Source organism: Oncorhynchus gorbuscha, unplaced genomic scaffold, assembly GCF_021184085.1.
Source record: "Oncorhynchus gorbuscha isolate QuinsamMale2020 ecotype Even-year unplaced genomic scaffold, OgorEven_v1.0 Un_scaffold_723, whole genome shotgun sequence".
NCBI lineage: Eukaryota > Metazoa > Chordata > Actinopteri > Salmoniformes > Salmonidae > Oncorhynchus > Oncorhynchus gorbuscha.
In genome coordinates, this window is record NW_025745530.1 from 78,547 (window position 1) to 102,500 (window position 23,954).

Consider the following 23,954-nt stretch of genomic DNA (forward strand, 5'->3'; position numbering starts at 1 on the left):
GCCAGAAAATTTAATGTTTCTCTACCATAAGCCACCTCACATCATTTAAGAGAATTTGGCAGTACATCCAACTGGCCTCCCAACCGTAGAGCACGTGTAACCACACCAGCCCAGGTCCTCCACATCCGGCTTCTTCACCTGGGGGATTGTCTGAGATCAACCACCCGGACAGCTGATGAAACTGAGTATTTGTTTGTATTAAAGCCCTTTTTGGGGGAAAAACTCATTCTGATTGGCTCCCCAGTGGGTGGGCCTATGCCCTCCAGGCCCACCCATGGCTGTGCCCCTGCCCAGTCATGTGAAATCCATAGATTAAGACCTAATGAATTCATTTCAATTGACTGATTTCCTTATTTGAACTCTTAACTCAGTAATATCGTTAATTGTTGAATGTTGTGTTTATATTTTTGTTCAGTTTACATTCAAACAACCTGACAAGTACATTTTTTATAAAAAACACATTTATTAAAAAACACTTCCAAAATAATTTAGAACAAAAACAGTAGGAAAGAAGAACACTCAGAACAGACCTTCAAAAATAAGACTTGGGTTTTCTGGGCTTTGGTTGCATTGCCATCCCAATACCGTACCACAAATCGCTATAGGAAATATAAATAGTGTAAAATGTGTAAAACTAACATATTACAAACAGTGTGTCCAAAAACAAGTCCTGAGGTCTTGTGGTAAGAATAGATTGTCACATACAGTATGTAGTAGCTAAGATGCATTTGAATGCAGTGAGTTGTGCCTTTGTAGAATACAATCAAGTTCAAATACAATGTCCACTAGTTAGCAAGAAACACTAAGGAATCGTCCCAAATGGCAACCCTTTGTAGTGCACTACTTTTGACCAGAGCACATAGGGGCATATTGTTTTAGGGTTAAGTGAGATGGATTGTGTGTGTATATCTTTTTAGGTATCAACAGTATTCATTACCTGGGTCAAGGGAGGGACTACCTGAACTTGTCCAATAAGAAACGCTTGTTTTCGTTTTCCCCAAAGATTTCCACTAATGAATATGACCCTGAACTTGTCCAATAAGAAACACTCGTTTTCATTCTCCTGTGCAAAATGTTTTGCTACAACACTGTGCCAAAATGAACACGACCCAGTTCCGGTCCAGTCTAGCCTGATAAGTAGACCATCTTCACCGAGATCTGCGAGACTGGGTGGTCTTGGGGACCCTTTGAGGGTTGGGTCGAAAAGACCCACGTATCTGCTTCACGACGTTCCCCTCTGCCCCAGGGCCCTTCTGACCAGCTACAACCCCAGCTCCAGTCCCCTTCTGCCCCTCTGCCCCAGCCAGAGGGCCCTTCTGACCAGCTACAACCCCAGCTCCAGTCCCCTTCTGCCCCTCTGCCCCAGCCAGAGGGCCCTTCTGGCCAGCTACAACCCCAGCTCCAGTCCCCTTCTGCCTCTCTGCCGTTTTCCTCCTGATGGGAGAAGAGAGGGGAACAATAGGTTGATTAGTGAGACAGTTGGACTCTTTTACTAGTATCATATCACTATGGTGGGCAGTAGTCACTGCCTGGGCTGTACTAGCTTGGGTAGAAGTATGGCTCTTCTATAACCAAACATGTTATTAACACAACCCTAACCTTGTGCTGATAACCCTGAACATACAAGTCATACACTTGCTGTTTTGCTCTGACCTTGCCTGTTTTATATACAATAACTATCTAGTCTAGTGACACATTTTCTATTACAGGACTCACATCATGACTCCTCTCTTCCTCTCCAGGGCTTTCTGTGTAGCAGCTGACAGAGAACTCTTCCCCCTGGTCGACCCCGATTCCCCAGTCTGTGGACACACACACGCACGCAAACACACACACACACACACACACACACACACACACACACACACACACACACACACACACACACACACACACACACACACACACACACACACACACACACACACACACACCTTAAATGTGTGTATGCTGATGTATATTTGTTCTACATTCAATCCTAATCTTTCTATCCAGACCCCAAAGCATCTCATGTTGGAGGCTTTATTGTGCACTAGGAAGTCACTAATTGTGTCCCAAAATATCTCAAATGTCATCATGATCCCTAAATGCTATTTGTCGGGTTTAGAGGGCGATTGTAGTGTTAACGTAGAGATAGTTGGGGATTTGGCTGTGAGGCCCTCTGTCTACTTCCCCAGTCTGATGAGGTCATGTCTCTGTGTGCAGTTTGAAAGATGTTGCTCACTAATGCTAGAGCAATTTCTAACTAGCGTTAGCATAACGACTGGTGGTCTATGGTATCTGCAAGCAAAACCACCTCTTACTTCCTTCCTAATGGACAGAGACATAAAAATGGTATCCACAAGTTCACTTGCATAAAAAAACAGTGTATTTTGCACATTCATCTTCTGCACTTCTACCACTCCAGTGTTTAATTGCTGTATGGTTACCATTTTGCCACCGTGGCCTATTTATCGCCTTACCTCCCTTATCTTACCTCATTTGCACACAATGTATATAGACCTCTTCTACTGTATTATTGACTGTATGTTTGTTTACTCCATGTGTAACTCTATGTTGTCTGTTCACACTGCTATGCTTTATCTTGGCCACATCGCAGTTGTAAATGAGAACTTGTTCTCAAATGGCCACCTGGTTAAATAAAGGCAAATGTATTTATTTTTAAATACAAAACATCTTGATGTTCTGATGAAGGTTTAACTGCCAAAACACGTTAGCCTGATGGACAAAAATAAAGTAAAACTATTTTACATTTTGGAGTGTCGCCGTCTCCCAATGTTCTTGAAATGCTTGTCTGCCCCCCCGTGGTGGTTATCTCTCTGTCCCCTTGCGTCTCATCTCTCTGTCCCCCCGTGGTTACCTTGCGTCTCATCTCTCTGTCCCTGGCCAGCTGTCTGTCCCAGCTGATGATCTGCATCCTGTCTCCTGCTGACAGACAGAAGATGTCCTGGACCTCATAACGTGCAGAGCGGAGCTGGAACAAGACACCACTCCTGAGAATTAGTCTTCTGTGTGTGTGTGTGTAGAGACGGTGTTGTGCACACCAGTGTCTGTGTGTGTGTGTGTGTGTGTAGAGCACACCACAGTGTCTGTGTTGTGCACACCCACAGTGTGTGTGTGTGTAGAGACGGTGTTGTGCACACCACAGTGTGTCTGTGTGTGCAGAGACGGTGTTGTGCACACCACAGTGTGTGTGTAGAGACGGTGTTGTGCACACCAGTGTGTGTAGAGATGGTGTTGTGCACGCCAGTGTGTGTGTGTGTAGAGACGGTGTTGTGCACACCACATGGTGTTGTGTGTGTGTGTGTAGAGACGGTGTTGTGCACACCACAGTGTGTCTGTGTGTGTAGAGACGGTGTTGTGCACACCACAGTGTGTGTGTAGAGACGGTGTTGTGCACACCACAGTGTGTCTGTGTGTGCAGAGACGGTGTTGTGCACACCACAGTGTGTGTGTAGAGACGGTGTTGTGCACACCAGAGTGTGTAGAGATGGTGTTGTGCACGCCAGTGTGTGTGTGTGTAGAGACGGTGTTGTGCACACCACAGTGTGTGTGTGTGTAGAGACGGTGTTGTGCACACCACAGTGTGTCTGTGTGTGCAGAGACGGTGTTGTGCACACCACAGTGTGTGTGTAGAGACGGTGTTGTGCACACCACAGTGTGTCTGTGTGTGCAGAGACGGTGTTGTGCACACCACAGTGTGTGTGTAGAGACGGTGTTGTGCACACCAGAGTGTGTAGAGATGGTGTTGTGCACGCCAGTGTGTGTGTGTGTAGAGACGGTGTTGTGCACACCACAGTGTGTGTGTGTGTAGAGACGGTGTTGTGCACACCACAGTGTGTGTGTGTGTGTAGAGACGGTGTTGTGCACACCAGAGTGTGTGTGTAGAGACGGTGTTGTGCACACCAGAGTGTGTGTGTGTGTGTGTGTGTAGAGACGGTGTTGTGCACACCAGAGAGTGTGTGTGTGTGTGTGTGTGTGTGTAGAGACTGTGTTGTGCACGCCAGAGTGTGTGTGTGTGTGTGTAGAGACTGTGTTGTGCACGCCAGTGTGTGTGTGTGTGTAGAGACTGTGTTGTGCACGCCAGAGTGTGTGTGTGTGTGTGTGTAGAGACTGTGTTGTGCACGCCAGAGTGTGTGTGTGTGTGTAGAGACTGTGTTGTGCACGCCAGTGTGTGTGTGTGTGTAGAGACTGTGTTGTGCACGCCAGAGTGTGTGTGTGTGTGTAGAGACTGTGTTGTGCACGCCAGTGTGTGTGTGTTAGTTACCTGCAGTGTGACTCTCTCCTGCAGCACCAGGTCTTGCCTGCTGTCTCTCCCAGGGCTCTGGGGCTGGAAGGACTGTAGGAACTGCTGCGTGTCCTGAGGGAGGGACACACACACACACACACAGTCATACACAAAATAAATGATTAAACACATCCGTAAATCACATCTTCGATAAATCCCATGATGGGCTGTGTGTTTCTGAGACTGTGTGTGTCACCTTGATGGTACATAGCAGCTGTCCCACTCTCTCTGTGTGTAGGAGCCTCCTGGTTAGGTATCCCTTCACTGCTGCTGCCACCAGGGGACCGTAACACACAGACAGACACCTGGGAGACTAAGGAGGGGAGGGGAGAGAGGAGGGGAGGGGAGAGAGGAGGGGGTGGGGAGAGGAGGGGGTGGGGGAGGAGGGGTGGGGGAGAGAGATGGGGAGGGGGTGGGGGAGAGAGGAGGGGAGGGGTGCGGGGGGAGAGAGGAGGGGAGGGGGTGGGGAGAGAGGGGGGTGGGGAGAGAAGAGGGGGTGGGGAGAGGGGAGAGAGGTGGGGAGAGATGAGGGGTGGGGGAGAGAAGAGGGAGTGGGGAGAGAAGAGGGGGTGGGGGTGGGGGGAGAGAGGAGGGGTGGAGAGGGTGGTGGGGGAGAGAGGAGGAGGGGGTGGGGAGAGAGGAGGGGGGTGGGGAGAGAGGAGGGGGGGTGGGGAGAGATGAGGGGGTGGGGAGAGATGAGGGGGTGGGGAGAGAAGAGGGGACGAGACGAGGGGGTGGGGGGGAGAGATGAGGGGGTGGGGAGAGAAGAGGGGACGAGACGAGGGGGTGGGGAGAGACGAGGGGGTGGGGAGAGAAGGGGGACGAGACGAGGGGAGGGGGTGGGGAGAGACGAGGGGGTGGGGAGAGACGAGAGGAGAAATACCAATTCTGTCAATGACAACCAATTAATTTCCCACCCAGATTCTCAAGGTCCTTTCAACTGGTGGCCAACTGTAGCTGTAGACACACACACATACAAACCTACACACACACACACACACACACACACACACACACACACACACACACACACACACACACACACACACACACACACACACACACACACACACACACACACACACACACACACACACACACACACACACACACACACCCTGACTTGAATCATCCTACAACTAGCTGTTGTGCTTCTCACTTGTTGATTATAAACTGAAGATCCAAATATACAAAGTCAGTCAGGTGTGAATTGAATTTACCCGCGAGGGGGAGTCTGGGTCTGAAAGGAGGGATCCTGCTGAGGGGGAGTCTGGGTCTGAAAGGAGGGATCCTGCTGAGGGGGAGAATAGAGGGATGGAGAGGGGGATGGAAGAGAGGGGAGGAGGGAGGTTATGTTGTCCCCTAGACATGCGCTGGATGTGGGGCAGGAGGACACAGGGAAGGACAAACTCTGGAGTAGCTGGTAACGTACGGCCAGCATCTAACGGACGGGAGAGAGAGAGAGAGAGAGAGAGAGAGAGAGAGAGAGAGAGGAATGAGAGAGGGGAATGAGAGAGAGAGGAATGAGAGAGGAATGAGAGAGAGGAAGAGAGAGAGAAATGAGAGAGAGAGAGAGAGAGAGAGAGAGAGAGAGAGAGAGAGAGAGAGGAATGAGAGAAAGAGAGAGAGGAATGAGAGAGAGAAAGAGAGAGAGAGAGGACCATTAGCGCTCAGAGCGACTATCTGGCACTTAACCAGCACCCCTCATGATTTAAACTAATGATCATCTCCTTTTCGGTGTCCTATCCCCCCTCTGCCTCCTTCCTTCCATCCCAGCTACCCTACATCCCTGTCTCCCTCCATCTCTCTATCCACAGCCCAGCTACCCTACATCCCTGTCTCCCTCCATCCACGGCCCAGCTACCCTACATACCTGTCTCCCTCCATCCACGGCCCAGCTACCCTACATCCCTGTCTCCCTCCATCTCTCTATCCACGGCCCAGCTACCCTCCATCTCTCTATCCACGGCCCAGCTACCCTCCATCCCAGCTACCCTCCATCCCAGCTACCATCCCTCCATCTCTCTATCCACGGCCCAGCTACCCTCCATCCCAGCTACCCTCCATCTCTCTATCCACGACCCAGCTACCCTCCATCTCTCTATCCACGGCCCAGCTACCCTCCATCTCTCTATCCCAGGCCCAGCTCCATCCCTCCATCCCAGCTACCCTCCATCTCTCTATCCACGGCCCAGCTACCCTCCATCTCTCTATCCACGACCCAGCTACCCTCCATCTCTCTATCCACGGCCCAGCTACCCTCCATCTCTCTATCCACGGCCCAGCTACCCTACATCCCTGTCTCCCTCCATCTCTATCCACGGCCCAGCTAACCTACATCCCTGTCTCCCTCCATCTCTCTATCCACGGCCCAGCTAACCTACATCCCTGTCTCCCTCCATCTCTCTATCCACGGCCCAGCTACCCTACATCCCCGTCTCCCTCCATCTCTCTATCCACGGCCCAGCTACCCTACATCCCCGTCTCCCTCCATCTCTTTATCCACGGCCCAGCTAACCTCCTGTTACAGGCAACACATAATCTATGATGGAGGGAGAAGACAGGTTTTATCATTAAACAGCTTTATGTTAATGATGTTGTTAGAGCTACACAGACGGAAGGTAACCTGCCTAAATGATTTTCACATCGGTAGCCATGAAGTGCTTTGAAAGGCTGGTCATGGCTCACATCAACAGCATCCTCCCGGACACCCTAGACCCACTCCAATTCGCATACCTCCCCAACAGATCCACAGATGAGGCAATCTCAATCACACTCCACACTGTCCTTTCCCACCTGGACAAAAGGAACACCTATGTGAGAATGCTGTTCATTGACTACAGCTCAGCGTTCAACACCATAATGCCCTCAAAGCTCATCACTAAGCTCAGGACCCTGGGACTAAACAGGATCCCCTCTGCAACGGGATCCTGGACTTCCTGACGGGCCGCCCCCAGGTGGTGAGGGTAGGTAACAACACATCCACCATGCTGATCCTCAACACGGTGGCCCCTCAGGGGTGCGTGCTCAGTTCCCTCCTGTTTTTATTTTATTTTTAATTTGACCTTTATTTAACTAGGCAAGTCAGTTAAGAACAAATTCTTATTTTCAATGACGGCCTAGGAACAGTGGATTAACTGCCTGTTCAGGGGCAGAACGACAGCTTTGTACCTTGTCAGCTCGGGGATTTGAACTTGCAACCTTCCGGTTACTAGTCCACTGCTCTAACCACTAGGCTCCCCTGCCGCCCCTGTACTCCCTGTTCACTCATAACTGCACGTCCAGGCACGACTCCAACACCATCATTAAGTTTGCTGATGACACAACAGTGGTCAGCCTGATCACCGACAACGATGAGACAGCCTATAGGGAGGAGGCCAGAGACCTGGCAGTGTGGTGCCAGGACAACAACCTCTCCCCCAATGTGAGCAAGACAAAAGGAGCTGATTGTGGACTACAGGAAAAGGTGGGCTGAACAGGCCCCCATTAACATCAACGGGGCTGTGGTGGAGCGGGTCGAGAGTTTCTAGTTCCTTGGCGTCCACATCACCAACTACCATGGTCCAAACACACCAAGACAGTAGTGAATAGGGCAGGACAACACCTTTTCCCCCTCCGGAGACTGAAAAGACTTGCCATGGGCCTCCTCAAACGTTCTACAGCTGCACCATCGAGAGCATCCTGACCGGTTGGTATGGCAACTGCTCGGCATCTGAACGTAAGGCATTACAGAGAGTAGTGCGTACGACCCAGTACATTTTTGGGGCCAAACTTCCTGCCATCCAGGACCTATATAGTAGGCGGTGTCAGAGGAAGGCCCAAAAAATGGTCAAAGACTCCAGTCACCCAGGTCATAGACTGTTCTCTCTGCTACCTCACAGCAAGCAGTACTGGAGAGCAAAGTCTCGATTCAAAAGGCTCCTTAACCGATTCTACCCCTAAGCCACCTGTTTTTACACTGCTGCTACTCGCTGCTCTTTATCTATGCAGAGCAACTTTATCCCACCTATATGAACAGATGACCTTGACTAACCTGCACCCCCGGTACCATCTGTATATAGCCTCGTTATTGTTGTCATTTTCTTGTGTTACATTGATTTATTTTTTAAACTTTCGTTTATTCAGTAAATATTTTCTTAACTCTATTTCTTGAACTGCATTGTTGGTTAAGGGCTTATAAGTAAGCATTTCATGGTAAGTTCTACTACACCTGTTGTATTCGGGGCATAACATTTTATTTGAAATACAAGGAATGGAGGCCAGCTAACGTGTTGGTTGTCCTTCAGTTTAACACACACACACACACACACACACACACACACACACACACACACACACACACACACACACACACACACACACACACACACACACACACACACACACACACACACACACACACACACACACACACACACACACTTCCTCTTAAGGCTCCAATGAAACATTTATAGTAGAATCTCTCCCTGGTCCTTAAAACTGGAGGAGAGTTTCAAGGTCCCTTGTAATGGGCATATGTCTGCAGTCTGCACAAGCTGTGTGTGTGAGGATGTAATTAAGCCAAGGAGCTGAAATCCCTGTCTCTCTTTTGAGGAACATTAAGGTTGATGTAACAGTAAGAATCTGAGAGAGAAGGAGGGAGAGGGAGGAATTGAGAGAGGAGGGAGAGGGAGGAATTGAGAGAGGAGGGAGAGGGAGGGTGAGAGAGGAGGAAGAGGGAGGGATTGAGAGAGGAGGGAGAGGGAGGGATCGAGAGAGGAGGGAGAGGGAGGGATTGAGAGAGGAGGGAGAGGGAGGGATTGAGAGAGGAGGGAGAGGGAGGGATTGAGAGGAGGGAGAGGGAGGGATTGAGAGAGAAGGAGGGAAAGAGAGGAATTGATTGAGAGAAGCAGGCAGGGAGGGATACCGGTGCCAGCTGGATGGGTTTATAGGTGACCTTGGTTAGACGTCACAGTTATTGGAGTTGCTAGTGTAGTGGTCATATTGTGGCCCAGCGGTCTCTCTCACCTGCAGTAGTTGTTGCTGCTTCATCAATTGTTTAGAGGTCAGGGTTGGGGTCAATTCCCTTTTAATTCTGGACAATTCAGGAAGTACACTGAAATTCCAATTACCAATTCTCTTCAAAGCCTTTCAATGAGGAGATGTGGAATTGGAATTTGGTTTACTTTCTGATTGGTCTGGAATTTAAATTGTATTGAGCCCAAACCTGTAAGAGGTTGTATTGTGGTTAGTATTGTAGCTATAGTAGTAATACTGTGGTCATACTGTGGTGTTGATAAGCGGTCTCTCTCACCTGCAGTAGTTGTTGCTGCTGTCTCCTCTGCTCCTCCTTCAGGGCTCTGACCTGGCCTGCATGGGTCAGCTGGAGCTGCTTCAGCTGCTGGCTCTCCTGACTGTGTGACAGCACCGCAGCTAGGAGAGAGACGGGTAACAGTCAGACAGGAAGGGCTAGCTAGGAGTCTGATGTGCTTTACAGACTCTTATTCAGGGATATTATGGATTGACAAACATCTGTTCTGCACTTGTTGCCTTTATAATGAATGAATAAACAGCATAAAACGCTTATTTGAGTTTGGAGCCACTGAATGTTTTATAATGGATTGAGAAAACATGGAATGAAGTTTGAGATGACCATCCATTACTATGTGAATGTTTGTCTCTCTACCTCCGTACCTCAGACAGGAAGACGTCCTAATCTAAACCCACTGTGGTCCTTGGCTGGCCTTACCTTCAGGAGTACTAGAGTGAGGCCTGTCCATCACCTCTCTTCGTCCTCCTCCCCTGTTCCCCTCTGTCGTGTGCATGACCAGTCTACGTTTGGCCCTTGACGCCCCTCCCTGACCACCACCTCCGTTCTCAGGGGTCAGCTGCTTCCCCGCGGGGTCATGACCTTTCAACGACCCCTCTGACCCTGACCCTCCCTGGAGCCAGAGCCCTGAGGGCGTGTCCACGTCATATGATTGGTTGATGGATTGGAAGTGGGCGGGGTCCTCCGGATAACTCTTCCACTCCATTGGCTGGTGCTGGTTGTTACTGGCGTCTGAGAGGACGGAGAAATGTGTTTTGTGTGATGCTGGGATCTTGACGACGTCATTCCGAACCTTGATGACTTCCGACGGAACTTTGATGACATCCGACTGAACCTTGATGACATCATATGGAACCTTCCGGAACACGTCAGAAACTCTCCTCTTCTGAGTGAGAGAGGTGACGAGGCGCGCTGCAAGAGGCTGCTGCTGGCGACCATCTTGTTTTTGTAACCTGTTGTAACAGTGATCTCCACCGCCTTGACCAATGGAGGTACGCTGTCACACCCCTGGACTCTACAGGGGACCACCGTCATCTTATCAGCTGACCTCTGACCTCCATCCCCTCTTCCTTTCTCACTGTCAGTAAGGTTACTCTCTGCCTGACTCTCAGGTGTATGGTAGTCCATGTATTTATGTGGCGGGTCCATGGTAAGGTTACTACTATTATCAGTCTGCCTGTTGTTGTGTGTCTGGTGTATCTCTGGTGTCTCTGTTAGTGTGGACTCCAGGTCTGAGATCAGTATTTTGAGGCTGGACAGGTTGAGCTCCAGCTGAGCTATCTGTTCTGCCTGGTCTGAGCTCCTACGCATAGGTGTTGTACCACCCCCAGCCACTAGGGGAGTTGTAGGAACAGTAAAGCCTTGTGATATACCACCCTCAACCACTAGGGGCGCTCTATGCAGATGCCTTTGGTCCCAAGCATTATTTTCCTGCCCAGTCACCGACCTCACCTCGTTGTCTACATTCAAAGGTGTGTTTACCAGGATCTGCCTCTTGGGGGTGCCACGCCCTCCTCCCCCACTGTCTCCTTTACTCTTACAGCGGATAGGGCTCATACTAAACTGGGGGGTAGGGACGGTTTGGAACCTACTACCCCCCAGAGAGGAAGGCCTCGGCAGGGTAGAGCTCTTCTCCCTGACTAGGTAGAATGATTTCTGGGTTATGGAGGAATCAGCTGAGATAGGATGTGGAAGGTTCTCCATTAGCATTGACGGTGCTGCTGTGACGTCTGGTGAGAGGTGTAGCTGGATGTCTTCGACTGCCGAGCCAGCATCAATGTCCACTCCTGGAGGAGATTGGGTGTCTCCTTCTAGAACAACCAAATGTGAAGGGCCATTTCCAGCCTCCAATTCCTTCAATATTCCTTCACTACATCCTTTTTCGAGTCCCATTCTTTCCACAATGCTAGACCTCGCCTTCTCCTCCTCACGTTGAACCCACGCTTCCTTAGGGAATATCTCTAGTGGTGGCGACCCGGAAAACTGGACTCCCATTCCCAGATGATCCTTTCTCCAATCCCTGTCCCGGGTTTTCCTTCCCTCCGCCACCACTCTCCCTGACTGCAGGAACTCCTCATTCTCCTTGTCTGAGAAACTCATCTCCTCCTCCATCTTCTGGTGTGTCGAGGCCTCCTGGGTCCTAAAATAAAATAACATTTACAATCACAACAAACTTAACAGTAAAAACATTCAAATTAAGGAGATAAAAAAACAAACAGACCACAAAAAATGAGATGAAAACAAAAAAATATGTCTAAAATAACAGTAAAACCACTGACTAAAAGCCAAGCTAAAAGATGGGTTTTCAAACCTCTAATATGTCTGCCCCTCTTACCTGAACACAACAAACAGAAGTCAATAAAACAGATGAATAAAATAACATCCAACTCTCACCTGGTAGGACAAGTAGAGACCTTGGCCTGGTTCTTCAGCTGACGCTGGCGTCTCCGGTGCTCCTGGGACTTCTTCAGCAGGGTCTGGAGGCTGAGGCGGTACGGCCCTGTCACTGGTTCCGGGTCCAAGTCTACATCTCCAGACTGGCTCTTTGGTTCTGACCCTGGCTGGTTCCTGCCTGGTTTGGGGCGTTCCAAAACGGCCTGGGATTTCTTTAGAAGAGTCTGGAGGCTGAGCCGGTATGGTCCCTGCGGTCGGTCCAGGTCTAAGTCTGATGCCTGGTTCTGGTCTGGTTTGCAGAGGTCCAGTGTTGAGGCCTCAGCCTGAGGACATGTCACTACAATCTTGGGTTCAGGACGGTCTGATAGTGATGATGAGGCTTGATGCTGGGGGAAAGTCACAATATTAGCAGTGCTACACTTCTTTCCTGGGTCACTTGCTCTGCGGTCTTCTACAGGAGGTGTGATATCGCTGCTCTGTAGAGGCCCCGTCACCAACACTTCCTCTAAATAGTCTGGTATGACATCATTACACCAGGACGACGTCACGCTCGCCTCATCTGCGGGGCGACCGGTTATGAGGTCATCGTCACACGGGGACGACCCCTCCTCCAGATCTTCAGCATCAACGGGAGGATGGCTGATGATATTACATGCCTTGGTTGTGTTTGTATCGGAGGTGCTGTGTAGGAGAAACCCCCGTTCCAACTGGTGTCCCCTCCTCAGGCCCTGACAAAATGCTCTCCCCAGCCTCAGTCCGACTCAGGACACAGGTGGCCTCCGCGTTTTCACACGTCACGTACCCAGAAGACTGATGGCTTATGTCAGCTAGAGGATCCACCGTTGCTTCTCCTGAACCCAGGTCCTCCTCCAGAACACACTCAGCATTGGTGGTCTTTTCCTGGTCATACAAGAGTCTCTCCCTGGTCCGGGTCTCTGTTTGTGGAGCAACCTGGTTGGTGTGTGTGGTTGTCTCTCTAGCTAGAGAAGGTGCCATGGGGTCACAGACCAGCTTATCTAGGAAGGTCTCCCTCACAGTGGTGGTGTTATGGAGAGTTGTAAGGTGATTTGTTGTGAAGGCGCCGTAGGCTGTCGACGTCATGGGAGGACCTCGGGCGAGGATGCCTGCTTTCCCATCATGCATGACGGTTAAGGTTGGTGGGGAGGACGACCCCGGCAAGCTGTCCTTGGTCTCGGTGACATCATCATTCTGCGACGCTAGAACCTGGCGGACATTGCTGTGGTGTAGGTTGGTGGTGTTGGCTGCCGTTAGTCCTGGTTCACCCTGAAAGAACTCCTCCAGTGTTGGTGCTTGCCTCAGCTAGAATACCAGACAGAAAACACATTTAAAAACATGACCATAACAACAGGAAAGGTGAGAAATGAAAACAAACTTTGTTATGACATAAATACATACTTTTCACCTTATAGGCTAGGCAATACATTAAGTTAGCTGAAGTAGCAGGAGTGTACAATTAAATTATATGGGACCGTTTCCCGTTTCCCAAAAATATTTCATTAGAGATTCTCCAATAATGTTAATCAATGTCTGGGAAACCAACCTTATTTGACTTAAAAATTCATGTGGATTTACCTGAACACTGTGTAGAATGTTCTGAATGTAGGACATCCTCGTCTCAGAGGGCTGAGTCTTCCTCCTATCCATCGTCCTCTTGGCTGCCTCTCTGTGTCTCTGCATCTCTTCTCTTTGCACTCCTGTGAGCTGGGAGTGGCAACACAGTCAGACTTTGTCTATGTGCCCCTATTCCCTTTACAGTACACTACTTTTGACCAGGGCTTATATAGGGAATAGGGTGCCATTTGGGCCTCAAATATGGGTATTGCCATGAGGTCCTAATAATGGTCCTAATAATGACAGATATCATAATAATGACAGATATCATAATAATGACAGATATCATAATGACAGATATCATAATAATGACATATATCATAATAATGACAGATATCATTAGTAAGGCCCGAAAAAGAAAGTCATATACCATATAGTCACAGAAAAGCCCTTGCTAACAACGACTTCAACAGTAGGTTAGAATATAAAGACTATAAACACCTAGCTAGCCTGGGTGCCAGTCGTCTCTGCTCTTTCCAACTCCGTATGGAATTGTCATGCAAAAAAAGACTGGTTCCCTGGCTAGCATATAACGAGCTCCATCATTCCTCACAGGCAACATACCATGGAACATGTAAGTGGTGATATCCATAGAGTTATACAGCAACTCGACGCCTTACCAATGGAGGAAGGATGGGTGAGCCATGGAAACGGATAGCTGATGATCCGTGGCGAGAACACGGTGATTCCAGTGTCCGGCGTTGGTTCTTGTTGTTGTCGTTTCTATCCTTCCTTTTCAGTTCGTAAAGTCGGCGTTGTATGAACTTTTCATAGTCTTCCATTCTGTAACAAAACGAAATGTTTCGTTATTTCGTTTTTATAGCAATGCATTATTTGATGATCACGAAATAACTATAGTTTATTTTTATTTTTTACTTGTTGTTAGCTAATCTAGCTAGCTAGCGGCTAACGTTATCTATAAAGTTAGCTAACGGTCAACTAATCATTCAACAAAATAGCGCCAACTTTATCAAACAACCCAACGTTAAATTAATAGAATGCAACGTTTACAAACACTCGCCAAAAAATATTGCTTAGCGAATGGCTTTAAAACTATTACATAAAAAACTAATTTCCAAGAGAGATCATTTGTATGTTTACATTTCACCCGCCTCGTCGAGACAACAAACTGACAGTTTGGAGGAAAGTGTCATGGCGTCTTCAAATCCCGTCATGGATCAACACACCAGGTGGATTTGGATTCAAGATTGAACACAATAATAACTCCAAGTCCGACTTTAAGTACGTCTATAATGTCATGAGTTAACCTATATATTGTGTATATTAGCGATAATTAGTTGTATTATCTTGATATTGCTGTTTTTGAAAGTGCTAGTTGGCAAACATGCGAAATAGCTGAAACCATACTCCGTTTCGTATTTTATAACTCTCCGGGTATTTTGACAGACAACTAATCTTCGGTCAGTTATTTGCTACTGCCACCTACTGACGTTACTGGCTAAAAGGTTGAGTAAACACAATATGGTTCATTTGTACGGACAGTAATACAACAGTAGAAAAACGACATACCGAGATCTTGATGTTTATTGGTAGCACGTCCATTGGACCGCTGATAATGAATTGACGAATCAGCTAAATAAATGCTGATCTTAGTAATTATGGTGATGATTCTACACTGAGGAATACGTCCATTGTAATATACATTTTATTTGTATTTGTTAGAACCGATTTGGACATATTTGTATAAAAGACCGAACATGTGGAGCTCCATGTATATTTGTGTAAATATATTAAATATTAATGTATATGTTGAAATATTAGGTATGTACCTTTATGATTTCTATTTACCTGATTGAGATATATTCATTTGTTGTTAGTGTAACTCAGTTTTTTGCCCCCCCCCCCCCTCTTGCCTATTCATTGTATTGTAGTAAGTGTGTTAGGATAAAGGCAGGAAGTTGGGCCCTCGGGAGAGGGAGTCCTTGCTAGATGCGGGAGCGGTATAGTTTGTTGACCATACAGACATACAGACATATCAAGTATTCTATGCTTTAAGTTGATTGGAGAATCATTTATTTGCTAGATATAAGAAGAATAAAACAGTTTTGTTGCACCATATCCCTGGATGTCATTGAATGTTTGGCCGTTTGGAAACCTTGAGTGTGGACTGTATGCGGACCAAACAACCCCGCTTCAGGCTTGGGCAGTGGCTGTGGTAAAGACCAAAGGAAGCCACTACAACCCTGCTTCAGACTTGGGCAGTGGCTGTGGTAAAGACCAAAGGAAGCCACTACAACCCTGCTTCAGACTTGGGCAGTGGCTGTGGTAAAGACCAAAGGAAGCCACTACAACCCTGCTTCAGACTTGGGCAGTGGCTGTGGTAAAGACCAAAGGAAGCCACTACAACCCTGCTTCAGGCTTGGGCAGTGGCTGTGGTAAAGACCAAAGGAAGCCACTACAACCCCGCTTCAGACTTGGGCAGTGGCTGTGGTAAAGACCAAAGGAAGCCACTACAACCCTGCTTCAGGCTTGGGCAGTGGCTGTGGTAAAGACCAAAGGAAGCCACTACAACCCTGCTTCAGGCTTGGGCAGTGGCTGTGGTAAAGACCAAAGGAAGCCACTACAACCCTGCTTCAGGCTTGGGCAGTGGCTGTGGTAAAGAGGAAAGGAAGCCACTACAACCCTGCTTCAGGCTTGGGCAGTGGCTGTGGTAAAGAGGAAAGGAAGCCACTACAACCCTGCTTCAGGCTTGGGCAGTGGCTGTGGTACAGACCAAAGGAAGCCACTACAACCCTGCTTCAGGCTTGGGCAGTGGCTGTGGTAAAGACCAAAGGAAGCCACTACAACCCTGCTTCAGGCTTGGGCAGTGGCTGTGGTAAAGACCAAAGGAAGCCACTACAAGAGGTCTTCAGGCTTGGGCAGTGGCTGTGGTAAAGAGGAAAGGAAGCCACTACAGTATTTGTTTGTTTCTATTCTATATAAATGTGCTGCATGAAGTATCTGTCCATGTAAGGTCGATGGGTCAACGTATGCTGTGCATAATGTTACCCTATTTTTCTTCCATCAACGGGAAGTCCATGGGTCTTAAGCACAAATGTCATGTATTAATCATTATTCAAGCGTTTCTCACCTCATCAAGAGGTCACAAATGGTCATGTGAGCAGTGAGAGGAGGATGAAGGGAGAGAAAAATGGAGCCAGGTCAGATACATGTTGTGGATGGATAGTGTTGATAGAACCGGGGCAGACAGAGGATGGCACCCTATTCATTATAATAGTGTACAACCTTTACCAGAGCCCTATGCATCCTGGCACCCTATTCATTATAATAGTGTACAACCTTTACCAGAGCCCTATGCATCCTGGCACCCTATTCATTATAATAGTGTACAACCTTTACCAGAGTCCTATGCATCCTGGCGCCCTATTCTCTATATAGTGCACAACCTTTACCAGAGCCCTATGCATCCTGGCGCCCTATTCTCTATATAGTGTACAACCTTTACCAGAGCCCTATGCATCCTGGCGACCTATTCTCTATATAGTGCACAACCTTTACCAGAGCCCTATGCATCCTGGCACCCTATTCTCTATATAGTGCTCAACCTTTACCAGAGCCCTATGCATCCTGGCACCCTATTCTCTATATAGTGCTCAACCTTTACCAGAGCCCTATGCATCCTGGCACCCTATTCTCTATATAGTGCTCAACATTTACCAGAGCCCTATGCATCCTGGCACCCTATTCTCTATATAGTGCACAACCTTTACCAGAGCCCTATGCATCCTGGCGCCCTATTCTCTATATAGTGCACTACTTAGCACCTAGGAAGGTATCAATCCGTCACAGTGTAGCGATAAACCAGGTCTAGATCAGCGACGGAGGCCTCTGCCCTTTTGTACTGACATCTGGGCCAGAAATATGTTCACCGCTGAGAGGTTACTGGAATTAAGTCATCCTCCATCGCCCCACTTTTAACTCGATTCCACTGGAAAGAGAAAATTAAGGTGTTGCCTGTGTCCCAAATGGCACCCTATTCCCTATACAGTGCACTGCTTTTGACGAGTAGTTGCTTGTGTCCCAAATGGCACCCTATTCCCTATACAGTGCACTGCTTTTGACGAGTAGTTGCTTGTGTCCCAAATGGCACCCTATTCCCTATACAGTGCACTGCTTTTGACGAGTAGTGCACTAAAGGGAATAGGGTGCCATTTGGGATGACGACTTTGAAGTTGAAATAAAGATGAACGAACCAGAAGAAACACCTCATCGTCAGACATTCAGGCAGACTACAATACTGTAATATAAAGCAACAGAACAGACTATATAATGCACCCAGGACTTGAAAAAGTCAACACATTGACTGACCACACAGACTTATTTCAGGCATCATCATATAGTCACATTATAGCCTGGTCCCAGATCAGTTTGTGCAGTCTTGCCAACTCCTATGGTCCCTGTCATGCCTGTCTGCATCATCTTATAGTCACATTATAGCCTATAGCCTGGTCCCAGATCAGTTTGTGCAGTCTTGCCAACTCCTATGGTCCCTGTCATGCCTGTCTGCTGGCTCATGACTTATAAAGCCCAAAGTGATTTGGACCCAGTGTTTTGGACCTAGTGTTTTGGACCTAGTGTTTTGGACCCAGTGTTTTGGACCCAGTAATTTGGACCCAGCGTTTTGGACCCAGTGTTTTGGACCCAGTAATTTGGACCCAGCGTTTTGGACCCAGTGTTTTGGACCTAGTGTTTTGGATCCAGTGTTTTGGACCTAGTGTTTTGGACCTAGTGTTTTGGACCCAGTGTTTTGGACCCAGTGTTTTGGACCCAGTGTTTTGGACCCAGTGTTTTGGACCCAGTGTTTTGGACCCCTATATAACTATGGAACAATAGGGAAGATACAGTTTGTCCTCTTCAAATTGTGTTTATTGGTCAGATACAAAATAAAGTCAACTGTTTATCAACAAACAATACAGTATGTACATCAATAAATTAAAGGGTCGATGACAAAACAGTCCATTCCCATGGTTACCAAACAGTTAATTCCCATGGTTACCAATACATCAGCATTACTTATCTACAAATAGCAAAAAAAGTACAATAATTTAGTTATCAATGAATAAATACTTACAATGAAATGGACTCACTGTCACATTAGGGTGTTTCCCCTTACAAAGTACTGTGACACTGTGATATAATAATGTATTACACCCCATAGAGAACATTTTACAAAACACACATTTTTTACATTTCCAGGTCATTTGTTACTAATAATTCCCATAGTCACAAACTCTACTACTTGTTTTCATAGCTTTTCACTGATCATTGTATACTTTGGAGACACACACAGACTGTGTCCCAAATTACACCTAATTCCCTTTATAGTGCACTACTTTTGACCAGGGCCCTGGTAGTGCACTATGAAGGGAATAGGGTGTCATTTGGGAGGCATAGACAGAAACACCCCTGAGTCATATAGTCATATTCTCACCAGTTGACCCAACATGTGGTGTGTTATGGGGAGGGGAGGGGGGTTTATATAGATAAGCACTTTGTATAAAAGATATTGACCTCAGTCACACTGTACCTGCAGTTAATTAAGCTGACAACAACTTTTAGACCACCAACCACGACATCACTACTCATCAAGCTCTAGCAGTTCTAGCTCCGCCTCCTTCCTCAAGCCCCACCCAGTTCTTGCATATATAGACGTTCACTTGACAACAGTCACCACGACAACATTCATGTGTGCTCGACAACAAGAGGAGGAACAAATCAACAAAACAATCAAAACTAAACAAACTGAACTAATATGACTTGGTGGTGCCACTTTTTGCTTTACTTTATCTAATTTGAGTATATTAAAATGTTTCTCCAAAAACCCTTAACACATTATTGCTCACAGACTGTTGAAACGCCACAGGACTTGCCACAGTCAAAAGTAGAACAACATCAGAAGTTAGGAAAGCAAATGGGAGGGAAGAGATTACGAGGACCAAGAACTCCATCAGAACAAGTTCACAGATCACCAGTCAAACAATAAATATTTTTTTGCCCATTTAAAAGAGAATCAAAATAGATATTTTTACATGTTTATCTCTACATCCAGTACATACACCTAAATGCCAGATGTGTGAGTTTCAACGTTAAAGAGATAAGGAAAGGGTTCTTTCTTATCAAACCTTTTCAGTGGAGATTTGCAGCACTCTGTACTTTCTCGGTTGATCAAACCATCAGTGCAACCATTCCTGTGGCTTTAACCGTTTCTGTACTTTTAACACCCCCCTTTCCTCCTCCCCCCCTTTCCTCCCCATTTAGCTACTGTGAATTATACTGACCAGTAGAATGGGAATGGACCATCTCGGTACGGGGGGACCTGCATTGTATAATTCTTGAATGACAGGATCTCTATGACCCAACATCAACAGATAGCAGACAACAGTGTTACTTCCCTGTCATTTACAGAATAGGACAAACAAACTAAAACATCGGCAATGCAGTCTGCATTAAACACATCCATAACATATCAATTATATACAGAGCAAATCAAAATAATTACATAAATCACGTCACAAAAAACTAACTTATTCAAAGAGCACGGGTGATGTAATCGTAGGCCCATATCCCAGTCTTTACACCCTTGCAGTAGTTTGGGTATCCTAGGAAACGCTGTATCTTGGTAACGCTGTATCCTAGGAAACGCTGTATCTTGGTAACGCTGTATCTCTTTATTCTCCCAGAACTCATTTGGAATATTCAGGCTTTTATACATTTAGACGTTTTATTGAGTTGCTAAATAAACAGTTCCTATTCAGAGAGACTTTGTCATTTATGTAATGCATGTTTATAACACATTACTAACATGTGTATTAAGTATTAATAGACATCAATTAATACAACCACCACTGTTACATAGGGATCTGGGCAGAGCATAGGTACCTTCGACTACATCACCCGCTTTAAATTAAAACAGCATCACGTATCCATAACAACAACACAGTGAACAATAATATCATCATTACCTCGTCACGTACTGTACATGACAACGTCACACCACCACGCGCTAGCCTCACGGTCACCATAACAACCACACGCGCCTAGTCACTAGAAAGACAAAGCTATCAACTTCAATAGTTAAGCCACTTTTGGTACAATTGCAAAAAAGAGGAAATATCAAACAATTTTTACCTTGATTATTATCTTTTAAGGTCTTTTATAAATAATGTAAAGATACTCTATGTCATTTATAAAATTCAAGATGTGACCATATGTAGACAAAGATTCCTTTGAAGAATACGTAACATCACTCACACTGATAACTTTATGGTAAGACTTGTGAGAATTACACCCAACTAACAGATTGAACAGTCCACTGTTTAAAAACTGAAAATAAAAATGATTTTTAAATAATTATTTTGACAGTTGAAATATTGGCCATGTCAACAAACTCTACTAATAACGTTAGTATGTTATTGCCATCCCCCCAAAAAACGAAACAAAATCAAATCTAACAATAAATTAGAAAAACATTCAAATGGACTATATTTCAATTCTATACATTTTTGACTAAAATGTTGATTTTTCAGTTAGTTTTTGAATGGAGTAATTGCCTAGTCACATAAACACGTGTCAGTCAATGTAATCCCGATAGCTAATTCTACAGTATAGTACACAACTCCCAGACAGACAGGAACAGGACAACACTTGGCGATTAGATGCCTAGACCCCTCTGGCCTGTATGGAGATTGGAAATATGGTGATAATTGGTCAGTGCATAACATTAAGCACAGGTAAACACACAGGTACCTGTGATAAAACACAACCTCTTTAGGCCTCCCAAGTGGCGTCATTACAGACCAAGGGCGCACAGGTGGCCCATCGTGCTCTAGCGACTCCTTGTGGTGGGCCGGGCGCATGCATGCTGACTTCCGTAGGCAGTTGTACTGTGTTTCCTCCGACACATTGGTGCGGCTGGCTTCTGGTTCTTGGCAGGGTCATGTTTCGGAGGATGCATGGCTCTCGACCTTCGCCTCTCCCAAGTCCGTACGGGAGTTTCAGCGATGGGACAAGACTGTACCTTCCAATTGGGGAGAAAAAAGTGTGAAATGTACCAAAAGTAAAATAATCAAAACAATCTCTTCCTGAAGACCCTCACTTTTCTGAAAGTATCTTGTCTCTCTTGTGCAATGAGCGGTTACAAAATACAATTCTCTGTCATTTTTACGATAAAATCTTAAATCAATTGACGGCTCTGCAAGCTGTTTCTGCAAAACAAGGAAGTGCCTGTGAGTACGGAAGCCCGTTGGGTAAAAAAAGAGTTGTTTTCAGAGAAATCACAGCCAAATAGAATGATACCAAAAGGAAAGTCGGCCACAGATGAAGTTCACAGTATTCCATGACACAACACACGCATAACTACATTACATAAAAATTACAACTTTGGACCTCGTGTACAACAGTTACAAAATAACAGTAGAAACACAGTAATTACTATCCAGGGTGTGATATTTTCTCAAAGGGGGGCCACCTCCCTGATTCAATTCTGTCCTGTGCTCAATGACGATGCAGTGACCAATGGTTTCATTTTTAAATAGTCCTAATTAGCTTCTCCTCCTCCTCTACCTTCCCTCCCTTTTCCCTCTCATCCCTCCTTGACCCAGCCCGCTACTAAGACCTCACGTCCGTTTTCGACTTCACTATCGTGATGACACTCGTCGCCGCCACTTTCCCGGTATGAGTGGCCCGATCACCGACCCGACCCCACCACCTCCCCTCTGACCACCGACCCCTAACCCCACTCCCGGGCTCCTCGCCACAGTCCTTGCAAAACTCTGTAGCGCCTCGTACTTCGACCTCAGGTGATCGAGCTCCGCCCTCATGCTGGCGTTCTCCGACGCCAACTTATCCACTTCCTGTTGAAGCTGTGACTTCTGCTTCTCCAGCTCCTCCTTCTGGGTGACCCGTTTGACCCGGCAGCTGGCGGCGTAGCCACGGTTCTTCAGGGTGCGCCGGCGCTGTTTAAGCTGCAGGATCTCATCCTTGGTGAGGCCGCGGAGGTGCTGGTTGAGCTCCCGGACGGACATAGTCACCAGCTCATCATCTGTCAGGGTGGTCCCATTCTCCCCCGGCTCCCTCTTCACCTGAGGGGAGGTAGGGACGAGGGGGGATGGAGAGAGGGGGAGGGAGAGAGGGAGGTGAGGGGGAGGGACGAGGGAGGAGAGGGGGAGGGACGAGGGGGGAGGGAGGAGAGGGGGGAGGGAGAGAGGGAGGTGAGTTAGGAAGAAGACATGGAGAGGCCGTAGTACACGTGTCAAACTCATTCCACGGAGGTCCTTGTGTCTGCGAGTTTTCGCTCTAATCTTGTACTTGATTGATGAATTAAGGTCAGTAATTAGTAAAGAACTCCCCTCACCTGGTTGTCTAGGTCGTAATTGAAAGAAGAAAAAAACACTTGGCCCTCAGTGGAATGAGTTTGACACCTCTGCAGTAGCAGGTAAGAGAGAAAATACCTTCCTTGGATACATTATCATATATTTCTACATCAGTCCAGCGCGAATTCTCACCTTCAAGGCCTTGTTTCCCTTATTAGTGGTCGACATGCCAAGAGAACCAGCCCCCTCTGAACACACCTGCCCCCTCTGAACACACCTGCCCCCTCTGAACACACCTGCCCCCTCTGAACACACCTGCAGACAGGACGGAGACAGAGAGAAAATACATAATATCACATTTGAAATGTCTTTATTTTTTTGGAACTTCTAATGTAGTAATGTTTACTGTTCATTTTTGTTGTTTATTTCACTTTTGTTTATTATCTACTTCACTTGCTTTGGCAATGTTAACATATGTTTCCCATGCCAATAAAGGCCTTCAATTGAAATTGAATTGAGAGAGAGCGAGAGAAGAGGAGTCAGTGCTTAGCTTAGTATAAGAAAGTCTGCAACTCATCTACAAACTGTCACAATGAAAGTGAGAACAGACACTCAAAGAAACACACACAGACACTTCCTGTTTGTTGGTGGTTAGTGTGGCAGGGCCTGTGATGTCAGAGCTCTAGAACACCCATCAAGCGTTCTGATTGGTTGGCCAGGGACCAACAGGGAGAGAGATGAGCATTTGGACAGAGTCCAGGGGAATACCATAGACACGGAAAGAGAGAGAGAAGCAGGTAGATGAAGAGAGAGAAAGACACAATGACTTTTGAGATGTAATGTTTACTGTTAATGTTTTATTGTTTATTAACATATGTTTCCCATGACAATAAAGCCCTCAAATTGAAATTGAATTGAAAAACCAACTAAACGAGATAAGTGACAAACAGGAGGGCTGTGAATGAGGTCAGATCAATTCCACACACTGAGGTGCTAGCTG

General features: G+C 46.8%; 2 protein-coding genes across 2 annotated transcripts in view; both read right to left on the reverse strand.

Annotated features, from left to right (window-relative positions):
• Positions 1-443: 443 nt before the first annotated feature.
• LOC124019150 lies at positions 444-14,746 on the reverse strand. Its single transcript, XM_046334529.1, has 15 exons — positions 14,724-14,746; positions 14,243-14,405; positions 13,584-13,712; positions 12,647-13,310; positions 11,991-12,549; positions 11,528-11,736; positions 10,560-11,383; positions 10,017-10,482; positions 9,582-9,700; positions 4,485-4,601; positions 4,268-4,360; positions 2,861-2,974; positions 1,717-1,802; positions 1,368-1,434; positions 444-1,337 (listed from the first exon to the last, which is right to left on the reverse strand). The coding sequence occupies exons 2-15, from the start codon at positions 14,402-14,404 to the stop codon at positions 1,149-1,151; spliced, it is 3,798 nt and encodes a 1,265-aa protein (XP_046190485.1). The 5' UTR covers position 14,405; positions 14,724-14,746; the 3' UTR covers positions 444-1,148.
• A 7,533-nt stretch (positions 14,747-22,279) lies between these two features.
• Positions 22,280-23,954, reverse strand: part of LOC124019165 (transcription factor MafG-like) — a 22,732-nt gene continuing 21,057 nt past the window's right edge. Inside the window, exons 2-3 of the mRNA XM_046334556.1 lie at positions 23,147-23,269; positions 22,280-22,723 (exon numbers count right to left, since the gene is read on the reverse strand). Coding sequence (XP_046190512.1) covers positions 22,280-22,723; positions 23,147-23,269 — 567 coding nt within the window. The remainder of the gene's footprint in view (positions 22,724-23,146; positions 23,270-23,954) is intronic.

Coding starts and splice junctions, on each gene's coding strand:
- LOC124019150 (XM_046334529.1), bottom strand. CDS start 14,404: ATGGAAGACTATGAAAAGTTCATACAACGCCGACTTTACGAACTGAAA. Junction 12,550..12,646: donor CCGATACAAACACAACCAAG/GCATGTAATATC, acceptor GTCGCCCCGCAG/ATGAGGCGAGCGTGACGTCG. Junction 1,803..2,860: donor ACAGAGAGATGAGACGCAAG/GTAACCACGGGG, acceptor GTGTGTCCACAG/ACTGGGGAATCGGGGTCGAC.